General features: G+C 40.9%; 1 protein-coding gene across 3 annotated transcripts; it reads left to right on the forward strand.

The window, feature by feature from the left end:
* The first annotated feature begins 6,475 nt into the window (after positions 1-6,475).
* Positions 6,476-12,872, forward strand: P2RY1 (purinergic receptor P2Y1). 3 transcript variants are annotated; one of them, XR_007135589.1, is made up of 3 exons: positions 6,476-8,352; positions 8,595-8,720; positions 10,504-12,872. XR_007135589.1 is itself a non-coding variant. In XM_047785086.1 (2 exons), the coding sequence occupies exon 1, from the start codon at positions 7,213-7,215 to the stop codon at positions 8,326-8,328; it is 1,116 nt and encodes a 371-aa protein (XP_047641042.1). In that variant the 5' UTR covers positions 6,476-7,212; the 3' UTR covers positions 8,329-8,352; positions 8,595-12,872. The 3 variants fall into 3 exon arrangements, 2 of the variants coding, with proteins under 2 accessions (XP_047641042.1, XP_047641033.1); XM_047785086.1 differs by having other exon boundaries at positions 8,595-12,872; XM_047785077.1 differs by lacking the exon at positions 8,595-8,720 and having other exon boundaries at positions 6,478-8,352.
* The last annotated feature ends 299 nt before the right edge of the window (positions 12,873-13,171 follow it).

The raw sequence follows: 13,171 nt of genomic DNA on the forward strand, positions 1-13,171 counted from the left end.
ATAGCACCAGCTAAAATGATTTTAAATTGGCACAGCAAAGCCATGTCAGGCAGGATGATATAAAATCTTGCCACTCAGAGTGTAGTGATTGTATAAGGAGCTTGGACATAAAAGGGAACTTGCAAAGTCTTAGGCTCCACCCCATACCTAGGACTGCATTTTAGCAAGATCCATCCCCTAAGTGATCTGTATGCACAGTCAAGTTTGAGAAATTCTGTTAAGAGATTCAAAGTAGACATTGCTGGTGAGCTAAGATAGTATTTTACTTACACGGTTATTATAACTATGATACAGTCTCTAAGATAAATATTCAGCTACAGTATCAGGTGTCTACAACTAAAGTTGAAAGATGAAAATCAGAGCTAAGGTTGAGGTTCTGCTTAACCCTATCACTGAGGATGTAAGAATCTATCAAGGAGTAACTGATTATTTCTCCGCCTGAAGCATTACCTAGACAACTTGGGTTCTTTGTCAACTGAAAAGAATTGTTCTATATTGGATTTTATTTTATTCCACTCTATTGTTTTTATAGACCTTAGTATGTTGACTTATTGGGTGCTTTCTTTCGCCACCCAGGTGTCTTTCCAGCACAGTATCTTGGGCTTGTTGTAAGAAGACTCCCTTGGATAAGCCCATTCTGCTAGCCTTTCTACAAGAATCTCAATTAAAATATTACAAAAATGGACACAATCCTCATCTGTTTAAAACTGGTTTACACTTTGAATGCCACTGGTGAAAACGTATTACTTTTCAGAAAGCCAAATTCAAAAATTTGAAATGTGAGATAATAATTTTTATTAAGTTTAATCTTGGAAAATGTGAAACACTCAGGACATAATTGAGGTTAACATCCCAGGAGTGAGCTGATGGAAAATGTGATTTAAGGAAAACAGATATTTCTTTATTTCTACACATTATCTTCATTTACCTATTTGGGATTTAGCTTATGTACTCAAAACATGGATGGGCCAGAAGTTAACAGTTTATTTAGGGCAGACATAATAATGATGACAAATAACACTCAAATAATATCATAGTCTTATCCTTTGTGCTACCATTAAAACTGTCCATGGGTCCATGATTACAGTGTAAGATCTTAGATGTGGGTTACTAGTTGTAAAGATATTTCTGCACGCACATGCAGAACATTTATTTCCCTGTCTCCTGAAAAAGCTAAGTGTATAAAGAAATTGTAGAAAAAAACTGGCATGTAATGTAACATTTCCAATCTGTTATTAGTAAATGTGTGATATGTCTTTGTGAAACCAGAGAATTCAGATACAAAGAGAGCAAAAGGAATATTTATCAGATAATAATGATTAGAGAAAGACTACAAGCCATGGCTGGCACCTTTTATTCTAGATTTAACAAAAATTCTTTTAAAAAAATATTATACAGTGCCCAAGACTAGACTCGAGGGCTTCACATGTCTGAAGATAAGGAAAGTAATGAGTAAAAAAAGGGGGATATAGGAAAGTAGTTTCCTTGAATATTCTGTACTTCTAGGAGCAAGAAATTTTGTGAAGGATGAAAAGATTTAGGTGGCCTGGGATTTTAGAGGTCCTTATAAATGACAGGGCACAGATGGAAAACTGAACCCCTATATATATGTATAACTGAGTCACTTTTTTGTACACCGAGAACTAATACAACATAGCAAATCAACTCTACTTCAGTTTTTAAAAAGAACCTTCAGTGAATTGGAAAAACAAAAGAAAGAAAAGAAAACCTAGCTCAACTTCATCTGCCAAAGGGCAGATACTCAATAGACACATTACTCTGACTGTAGGACCATGGAGCCTGTGTTGGCCCACCACCTCCCAAGAGCCCTCTCACCATAGCCACTCAGATTCAAAACTAAATAATTGAAAGCAATGCTTGGTGAGACATTCTCCCTCCACACCTGGTGTTTCCCCTCATGCACTGTACACCTCTCTCCTTCCTCCCTCTCCCTTCTCCTCTCTCTTTCCTCTGCCTCTCTGGTCCTCTACTCTCCTCTCCTCTTCTCATTCATTTCAACCTTGGAGTAACCAGGCTCTCCCCTATTCTGTGTCCTATACCCGTGCTGTCATCCTTAATGAAATAAATTTCATGAAGCCTACTGATTGGATCCATGACAAGCATATCACTTACAGGAGCAGCTGGGCCCTCTGTAGCACAGGACGACCTTTCATGACCTTTCCTACTTTCTCCATGTGTCCTTTTTCCATTTCCCCTCCACCTTAGCCCTCTCTCCTTCTCTGCTTCCCTGGAGGACTTAAGCTGCCAATTCTTTAGGCTTCTTTCTTCTCTCCTTCTTTCTCCTATATTCTTCTTGGGGACTAGAAGAGTCTCCTCACTTTTTTTAAGGTATACCTCAGAAGTTATCACATCTCAGTGATTATACTTAGAGGGATCCCCTTATTTTTTAAACCAGGATCTCATCCTCTCTCACCTGCAAGACCTGTCTACCAGCTCTCCCTTCCTTCATCACAGTGCCACTCAAATTATGTTTAGCATTTGTAGTTTATTTGAGTTTATTTAATCAAACCTCACATTATTTGAGTTTATTTAATCAAACCTCAAACTTTAACATTGGGAGATTTTACATTTTATGTTTATCAGAAGTTTTTTTCTTATTTTATGCTTGTAATTCTCAATTGGAACTTTTTTTTTTTTGTCTTTTTGTCTTTTCTAGGGCCACACCCGCAACATATGGAGGTTCCCAGCCTAGGGGTCTAATCGGAGCTGTAGCTGCTGGCCTACACCAGAGCCACAGCAATGTGGAAGGTCTGTGACCTTCACCACAGCTCACAGCACTGCCAGATCCTTAACCCAATGAGCGAGGCCAGGGATCAAACCCAAAACCTCATGGATCCTAGTCGGATTCATTAACCACTGAGCCAGGGCGGGAACTCCCAACTGGAACTTTTACAATAATCTTTCCATCCTCAATGATTGTGGTGTTTTTTGTGACTTAAAAAAAAAAAAAAAGAAAAAGAAAAAGAAAGAAAAGAAGACCCTTCCTAAAGATAGTTATCAGAATCTTTGTAAAGGCAAGAGGGGCAGGCTTTTTGCTTATTAGTCTGAAACTGAACAGATCTGACTTCCCTAAGATTGTCTGTTTTCAAATTATACATAAGTCGTTGGCTATTTTTTTTTTAAAGCCTAAGTAGAGCAGAACATTTGAGAACCTTCTGAAATACTCTTTGACTCCCAGTACCTTCAAGACCTGACTCACAATTTTCTCTCTTGATAGAAGGCTTCTGGGATAATACTTACTATATTCAGTCTTTTTTAGTATAACTTTAGTATGGCCACTAATAGTTTTCCTATCAGTGCTCTGTACTACTGTGCATTTCATCCTAGAATAGTGGTTAAACATACAGGCTTTAGGAATAGATCACTTAAGTTTAAATCCCAATTTCTACTGTGTGACTATGGATAAGTTACTTAACTTCTCTGTGCCTAAGGTTCATAATTTATGGATACATATAAATCATATATATATATATATTTTTTGTCTTTTTGCTATTTCTTGGGCCGCTCCCTCGGCATATGGAGGTTCCCAGGCTAGGGGTCCAATCGGAGCTATAGCCACTGGCCTACGCCAGAGCCACAGCAACTCGGGATCCGAGCCGCGTCTGCAACCTACACAAGAATGGTAACTGTCAACTACCATAGGATATTTTATAGATTAAAGGACTCAGCACTGGAGTTCCCATTGTGGCTCAGTGGTTAACAAATCCGACTAGGAACCATGAGGTTGCAGGTTTGATCCTTGGCCTTGCTCAGTGGGTTAAGGATCTGGTGTTGCCGTGAGCTGTCGCATAGGTTGCAGAGGCGGCTCGGATCCCATGTTGCTGTGGCTGTGGTGTAGGCCAGCAGCTACAGCTCTGATTAGACCCCTAGCCTGGGAACCTCCATATGCCACAGGAGCGGCCCAAGAAATGGCAAAAAAATAAAATAAAATAAAATAAAACAAAGGACTCAGTACTGTGCATAGTGCTGAGTACATAGGAAAGGCTATTTATTATTGCTGTTGTTATATGTTGTTATTAATAGTTAACTCTATGTTCTTTGCATTTCCAACTGCATTTGCTAATCTCTTAAAGTCAGGAATTTACATCATTAACAAAGTGAAAAACAAATTAATACAAAATGTTTGAGGTATTTATCTTAAATATATGAAATATTCTTCTCATATCTTTAAGGCATTTATAACAGGTATTCAAGCATCAATAAATACCGATATGTTATTTGGTTTTAGATGGTATTTTATTTTTCCCTTTACTAAATCTAGTTTAAAGTATTTCCAATAGAAAGTTAACAAAGTCAACAAACAATACTGAATACATATAAATTATTCCCAAAGGCACAATTTTGACTTAATACATAACATATATACTATAAATCTGTAGTTAAAATATGTAGGATGTAAAAGCAGTGCTTTCATAGTTTACCTTTTTAATAATATTTTTACAAAGTCTGTCACTTAGGGCAACTACCCTTCTACAAATTCCTTATAAAGTGTCAAGTTTTCTGAAAGTACCTAATGGCATTTGGACTAAATGTACATTTCAAAACACTCACATAATGAGTTAATGCATTTGCAGCAGACTTCTGAATGAGATTATATATTGCTCATGCTGCAAATGAACAACACAAAGGAGTGAGGAATTAGGACCTATTAAGTACCAAGGGAACTCTTAAAGCTTTTCTCTGCTTCCTTCTCTCTCTCAAGAGAAAATCATTCCACTCGGTACCATCCTAATCAAACAATATGAAAATGTTTCACGTTAAGGCTGAGAATTATAGAATTATGCACGAATGGAAAAAAAGTCAAATCTGACTTATTTTATAGATGAGAAAGCTGAAGCCTGTTCATCATCAATTCAGACTGTTTCAAAACAACATTCATGCCCTTGAGTTATTTACTCGAGTTTTATCATTTATTTCCATGCTATTCAATTGACCACAGTTCAAAATACCAGTGTTCTCAGGATGGCTTGTGTTTGGATATGATTCTTCTACATGTGTCCTTCTAAAGAACTGTCTGGGTCTTGTGGGGAATTTTCTTTTGTGGTATCAAAGTCAGGAGTTTGTGGTATTCCTCTGAATTTTTTTTTTTTTTTTTTTTTTTTGTCTTTTTGCTATTTCTTGGGCCGCTCCCGCGGCACATGGAGGTTCCCAGGCTAGGGGTCCAATCGGAGCTGTAGCCACCGGCCTTCGCCAGAGCCACAGCAACTCAGGATCCGAGCCGCGTCTGCAACCTACACCACAGCTCAGGGCAACGCCGGATGGTTAACCCACTGAGCAAGGGCAGGGACCGAACCCGCAACCTCATGGTTCCTAGTCGGCTTCGTTAACCACTGCGCCACGACGGGAACTCCTGAATATTTTTTTTTTAAGAGAACACTATCATGTAACACCTGGGAGCAGAGAGAAATCTTACAGTATATATTTTACAGATATTTTCTTTTTGGATTTGTTTTTTTCTTCAAAGACAAAAAAGCCACTATAAATGTTTCTCTCAACAGCTAATAATTCATTTATTTTCCAATCAAACTTACTCAACTACCATTCTGAAGTACACTGCTTAAAAATTTGATACATTCATGAAAATGAGTTTTTCAATAAATGTGGCAGTATTCACGGAGGTCCCAATCAATATTGTTAGGGTACTTACCAGAAACTGTCTTTACATACTTCTATATAAAGTTGTATTTAAAATTCAAATTACTTCTAGTCTAGAACAATATATTTTAAATTATTTTTCATTGCAGTTTCTGCTCTTTAATTAAATGTACTGGACAGGAGGATTTGGGGATCCTGCATTGTTGGTAGGTGGTAAGAGGCTGAAATGTGCTGAAGCAAGAAATTCTCACGTAGATATTACCAATGACGTCGGTTTATTAGCATTCGGTTATTAAAGTAAAAAGAAAAAAGAAGTAGACTAGAGGGGCAGAAAGAGATTCTCCCCATCTCCCTCCCCACCCTCCTTGTTTTGAATGCTTTCTGGGAGTAGCAGTTTCCTGCAAGTGCCAGGAATCTGGTCTCCGAGAAGTGCGGAGCAATGCAGCGCCAGGGCGCTCCCAGCTGGGGACTGCTGGCTGCTTGGGACCTGCAAACACCTGGCGTGGTTCTTGAGGGCCCTAGAGAATTCAGTCTCATTGGCTCTAGGGTTGCGGCAGAAGGCTCTGAATCGTCAAAGGGGTTTCCTGTGTGTCAGCAACTTCATTTTGCCTAGATAGCTGGCGGAAGAGCCCAGGAGCGCTCGCGGACCAATCGCTCCCTAGCAGTCAACTCTTACCCTGACCGACCGCACCCCACGCCCTCGCCCTAGCCCTCGCCACCGACTCGAGTAGTGGCGAAAGGGCAGAAGCTGAGCACGCCGGACGGTGAACAGTGGCTCCCCAGAAGACGCCTCCGGCTGCGGGCAAACGCCAGGAAGAGTGCTGGCGGGCAGCGGGCGGGCTCGGCGGAGGCACGCCCCTCGCCTCCCCGCAGAGCGCGGTCTAGCTCGGGTGGCCAAACTCCGCCCATCCTCGCGGGGAGCCGGTTCGCCCTCCAGCCGCCAGCACTCGGGACAGAGCGAGGCTCTAGAAGGGCCTGCGAGCTCACACAGACGGTGAACCAGAGACGATCCAGAAGCGCACGAGTCTGCGGCCACGAGCGCTCTAAATGGCTCCCAGAGGCTGAGCGCAGAGGGGCACGGAGGCAGTGCCACGGGCCCCAGAGCCGAAGTACTGGATTGCAAGGTAGGGAGAAGGAAGATGCCCAAACGAAGTTGATATCTGGGGGAAGGAGGCTGGGGCGCGCCCTCCCCGCACCGGAGCGCAGCGCAACCAGTTTCGCCGGACCTCGCTGAGCCCCCGGCGCGCTCTCCGGCGCGAACCCGCGGCCCCTCGGTAAAGCTCAGAGGGAAAGTTGTTGGCGGCGGTGTCCTACGCTCCCTGTTGTGTAACCTCGACGCTGCCAGCCGGACGGGGAAGTTGCTGGTTCTTCGGCCAGTCCAGTTCGGTCATAGATCGGGACGGATTCATGGCCCGCGAAGAACGCGGGGCCGGAACCGGCGTGGGCGAGCCCCCGCGCGCCCTCTCCCGCAGGGATCCCGGGCGCCTGCTCTTGTCCGCTCTCCCGCCTTTCCGATGCTCTCTGCGCCCCTCGCAGCCGCCGCCCTCTCGCCGCCGCTTGCCGCTTGGAGCTGCCGCCTAAGTCGGGAAGGACAGAATGACCGAGGTGCTGTGGCAGGCGGTCCCCAACGGGACGGACGCTGCCTTCCTGGCCGGCCTGGGTCCGCCCTGGGGGAACAGCACAGCTGCCTCCACCGCCGCCGTCCCGTTCAAATGCGCGCTTACCAAGACAGGCTTCCAATTCTACTATCTGCCGGCTGTCTACATCTTGGTATTCATTATCGGCTTCCTGGGCAACAGCGTGGCCATCTGGATGTTTGTCTTCCACATGAAGCCCTGGAGCGGCATCTCCGTGTACATGTTCAACTTGGCCCTCGCTGACTTTTTGTACGTCCTGACTCTGCCGGCTCTCATCTTCTACTACTTCAATAAGACCGACTGGATCTTTGGGGATGCCATGTGCAAGCTACAAAGATTCATCTTCCACGTGAACCTCTATGGCAGCATCTTGTTCCTGACTTGCATCAGTGCGCACCGGTACAGCGGTGTGGTGTACCCTCTCAAGTCCCTGGGCAGGCTCAAGAAGAAGAATGCGGTCTACATCAGCGTGCTGGTGTGGCTCATCGTCGTGGTGGCGATCTCCCCCATCCTCTTCTACTCGGGCACTGGGATCCGAAAAAACAAAACCATCACCTGCTATGACACCACCTCAGATGAGTACCTGCGAAGTTATTTCATCTACAGCATGTGCACGACCGTGGCCATGTTCTGTGTCCCCTTGGTGCTGATTTTGGGCTGTTACGGATTAATTGTGAGAGCTTTGATTTATAAAGACCTGGACAACTCACCTCTGAGGAGGAAATCCATTTACCTAGTGATTATTGTACTGACTGTTTTTGCCGTGTCTTACATCCCTTTCCACGTGATGAAAACAATGAATTTGAGGGCCCGGCTGGATTTTCAGACCCCAGAAATGTGTGTTTTCAATGACAGGGTTTATGCCACTTATCAGGTGACAAGAGGTCTAGCAAGTCTCAATAGCTGTGTGGACCCCATTCTCTATTTCTTGGCAGGAGATACTTTCAGAAGGAGACTCTCCCGAGCCACCAGGAAAGCTTCCAGAAGAAGTGAGGCAAATCTCCAGTCCAAGAGTGAAGACATGACCCTCAATATTCTATCGGAATTCAAGCAGAATGGAGATACAAGCTTGTGAAGATGCCAAACATTTTATAACATGGTAGGATGCTTAACAGAGCCAAATGCTTGTTTCCCTTTTAAATTTCTAGTATGTTTAGAGAAAATTCAAACCAAGAATGTAGTGAGTTTAAAAAAAAAAATACAAGTGGAGATGCCTACACCCACAGTTGGCTTGCTTGGGTTTGCTTTCAAGGACTTCCTTTCTAACCAGAAGTATGTAAAATAAAATGATACTATCCTACTTAAATATTTACTTTCTCTTCTGCCTTTAATATTTTCAAGCTCTTCTGTTCAAAGTGTACATGAGTGCTGGAGCTATCTGGATATTAACAGTTTCTCCAAGAAAACTGACCACCTGAAACTTAAATTTGTGATTTGTCTGGCTTTTATTGTTTTTAATAATCCGAGGTAAGAACAAATTGAAACTTCACATCCTCAAATTAGAGAAGTACAGCCAAATCCTAAACTTGGTTCATTCAATAGCAGATGAACAAGAGTGCAGCTGGGTGTCTTTTTTCATCCTATAAGCAAAGGTGGTAGGTAGCTGGCTGAGTTTCTTTGAAGAACTGAATAGAAAAGTCAAGTCAATGAATTTAAAAGTCTAAAAAGTGATTATCTCCCTGGTTTTTTTTGTTTGTTTGTTTTGTTTTTTTTGTTGTTGTTTTTCTAGAAAACTGCCTACTGTATGTTGGGTGATAAATGTTTGGTGGTTAAATCCTGCATATATTATCTTGCACATAAAATGCCTTCAAAATAATTAATGTGCACGTATTTTCCTTGAAAACACCATGAACTCTCTCAGACTTCCTGTGATAAAGAGCATTTACTTGCACCACTGCTATGCAGCTCCTTAAGGGTGTGTTTGTGTTCCAGGACAAATGCTTACTTACATCTGTAAAAACAATTTTAAAAAATCACAGCTAAAATAAAACCAAAGTTGAATAACTGTTAGCAAGTTGAGGGATGTTGGGCAAAGGGGGGAGAGTGGTTGACAGTCATCCATAATGCATAGCATGCAAGCATATTCTCGAATGTATGAGACAACTGTGAGTGGGGAGAAGACATTTTTAGAATAAGGAGTGTAGTTTAAATTAATCATGATGTGTAAAGGCTCTTTTTTTGCTTCTTCAAAATGCTGGAAAACATTAACTGCAATATAGAAAGAAGGCAGCACACACAATTTGTATGGGTCGTGTTCACAGAATGAAACACTGTAATGATTTACTGGATCTTACATGCTCATATTTGAAGAAAAAAAAAACACTCCAAATATATGGGAAAGGGAACTATGAAGAATTACATTTAAATACTTGAGGTATCACAGCACTAAAAGGTAATGTGTAGAAACTGCTAATCAGACTATTAATAATTTAAGAGACGACTACTAGGCAGTGCTTTATATTCTCCCCCTGCCAAGCAGTAATGAAAAATCCATAAAATACTTCAATAACTTTCATAACAATTTTCGGTGAATATTGAATTGCTTCACTTCTAGTCTTTGAAGTGGTCAAATTCTATATAAGGCAGAATAATGAGGTGAGGTGTCACAGTTTACAATACCATATAAATAAATCCAGTGTCAAAGGAATTTTTAACTGTGAAGATACCCCAACAAAGCTAACACCAGAGTCTGCAACTGATGGTGGGGTAACTTGTGTCTCTAGGGGAGAACCTGAGCGCCCTGTGGGACCCTGTGACCGGAAGGTCAGAGCTGGGCTTCTGTTCTTGCAGTGCCTGGGTAGACTGCAGATTTGTGAACCCTTCAGTTTCTTCCTAGAAACTTCATTTTACTTAGTCACTAGCCACCAGGCCAATGAAGAAAAGCTGTATCTAGCCTTCCTAAAGAGGGCTACTTTTTTACATGTTCAGTGTTAAAGCACAGAATTACAGAGACCAAATCAAGAAGAAACTTTTAAGATGTCCTACCTATACTTCCTCATTTTGAGGAAAAAAGTTTCTTATTTGGTTAGGGTCCTACAGTATTGTCTGTTGTGGAATCCTAAAAGACAAATACTAAGACTGTCATGAATACATTACCCCACCAAACATCCTGTTCCATGAGACAAGATTCATATCACTAAGACGGCCAAAATGGAAATGTCAAAGCCTGTACCATCCTTGAACTTATAGACGAATGGTTCCCATTTCTGTAATATTTCCTCACCATTTACTTTAGTGTTCTTCCTTTTAGGTCTGAGGATGCCAAGTCTGGTTTACAGTATGTGTTAAGTACATTGTTTCAGCTTCCAGAGAACTTGCTTTTGGAGTGCGGATCCAGTGTGGAGGTGAACAGTGACTAAAAATGCCCTTTGACTTCTTGGCATGCTTCTTCCAGTGTTTCCTCTTTAGCTTCATATATCACAGAGTAAACAATGATGACATGCACAAACCTGCCTAAGAGTGACAAGAATGATCTGTCCAACCCCTTCCAGGCACAAAGAGGTCTCTGAGATGAGTCTGCTAATGGTGAAAACATACAGAGGGTCAAGATAAAGCAGTGACCTATCAGCTGAAAATCTGTTTCATGACAAATGAGATGAGTAGGTATTTTAAGAGTAAAGGCAGACATCCACTGAAATTTTGATAAAAAGAGCTAAAATTATAGGACTTAAGAGTTAACTAAATTTCACACAATAAAACAACTTGAATGCCAATTTCAAGGTGTCTTATGGCTCATCAGTTGGCATCTTTGATTTTTTGAACATCGACGTATGTTTGCATTGAAATGATAAAAAACAGACCAAGAAGAGATAAGAGTGAGAGTAGGATTTGGAGTTAAAAACAGTGACGCTGCCACTCGGCCAGCTGTGGAACTCTTGACCCTGTCAAGTCCATACACGGTGGATTAAAAGGGTTGGATGACATCCATCTGTTGGGGCCTTAGGGGATGTAGTAAAGCATTAAAACTACAGGCAGCCAAAGGTGCGTGAAATCTGCTACAGTATTTTCTAGGACTCTTCAATTCTAGTCCTAAGCTAAAAATTTGTACAAAGTTCTTCAGCTGTGATGATGGACATGACCTGTAAGTTTCTGCAGTTTCCTTGGGGCAGCCCCACTATACTGCCTTTGGATACAAGAGATGTCAGTGTTCAGAGCAGCTGGAATCAGACTGGTGACAATGACAATAAATATTTGTAATTCGTTAGAGACATAGTGAAGCTTTAACTTTGCTGGTCAAATTGTAACTATCATAATAGTATTTATTGATGAAACTCACAGTCCTTCCATTGTACAGATTGCAACACTTTAAAGATCCAACATACTGATGTACATTATATTTATTACTATGTATAATATTAATATGTCACACTGGTGTATTTACATAATATATGATGCATAGAAAATGAGTTATTGTATATTATGATGCTTTCCAAATATCAGTCTGTTGAAGTGTTTAAATATTCAGATTTTTTTCATCTAAAATATGAAAATCTGTTTTGTGAAACAGGTGATTCTTTTTCTCTAGAAATGCTTTGGCATGTTTACCTTTTTATTTAGGGTTCTTTCTGCATAGACACAGTTTGGTGTCAAACTATCATAAGATCAATAGTAAATATAAAATACCCTAGCCAGACTGGGTCTGTATTGTCTGCATTTTATATAAAACTATAGAAAAGTTTATGTTGCCTTTTCAACACGTAAGGAGGAACTGTGTCCCCAAATACAGCCAGAGCTTCTCTTTCCAAATGCAAGAGACTTGTCCTAAATTCAAAGTAGATCCTTATGTTTTAGAAGTCTGGTGGTATAGGCACTACAGATACAACATTAAAATTTAAGGAAATGCTTAAGGGAAATGGAAAGACAAAAAGGCAGCTGGTATAATCAGTTAACTGTGCTCAGTTCTGCTTCAGTTTTTATGTTGTGTTTCTTCTTCAGGTGAAATAGTATAATCTTAATTTCTTTGAGATGGAGTTTGTAAGTAACACACTACCAGCAAGTTCAACACTGCTAGTGATTTTAATGTTTGCTTTGTTCATATGATAGCTTTAATTCCAAGTTTTATGGTAGTAACTGTATATTATTTGGCTGCTGAATCCTGTTACAACTTAAAAATTCTGTTGTACATTGTATTATACACATCATTACAAATTAACATGAAGGGGAATATATGTTACATATCAAAAAATTGTGAATTTGAATTCTAGTATGTTTTAGTGCTTTTGCAAAAATGTTTATTTTTATATTATGTGATTTTAATATAGATAATTGAACTAGATTTCTTTGTGATTAATAGTACCATTGAATGAGTGGTATGGAAACAGTGTTACTTGATGTTTTGAGCTTTCTCAGGTTTATCTAAATCAATGGTAGCTTAACAAATTCCAGACTAATTGTGCAAAATCATGTTTTAAAACTTATTTCCTATAAGTTTGCATGCAGAAGTGTACAACTTCAAGTGTGTGTGTATGTGTGTGTGTATGTGTTGTCTAAGGCATGGCAGCCAACTTCGTATCTCCTGTTGATAATAACAGCAGAGCTTTGATATAATTATGGCCATTAGAATTGTACCTACCATAGATAATTAAAACTGAAAAAGTCTCAATAAAACTATGAAATGTGGTCTGATGGCTTCTATGTTATTATAATATTAATACTTATAGGGTTCCCCCAAATTTGACATGTACTATTATACCAGCTGGCAAGTACTGTGGGATGTATTGAGTGAACATAGGCATCTCTTAATGTGTAGCCTGGGCTGTAAAAAGTGAAGTGTTAAGAAAGAATCCTGGGAGTTCCCATCGTGGCACAGGGGTTAACGACTCTGACTAGGAACCATGAGGTTACGGGTTCGATCCCTGCCCTTGCTCAGTGGGTTAAGGATCTGGCGTTGCCGTGAGCTATGGTGTGGGTCGAAGACG

This window comes from Phacochoerus africanus, chromosome 1 (genome assembly GCF_016906955.1).
Source record: "Phacochoerus africanus isolate WHEZ1 chromosome 1, ROS_Pafr_v1, whole genome shotgun sequence".
NCBI classification, from domain to species: Eukaryota; Metazoa; Chordata; class Mammalia; order Artiodactyla; family Suidae; genus Phacochoerus; species Phacochoerus africanus.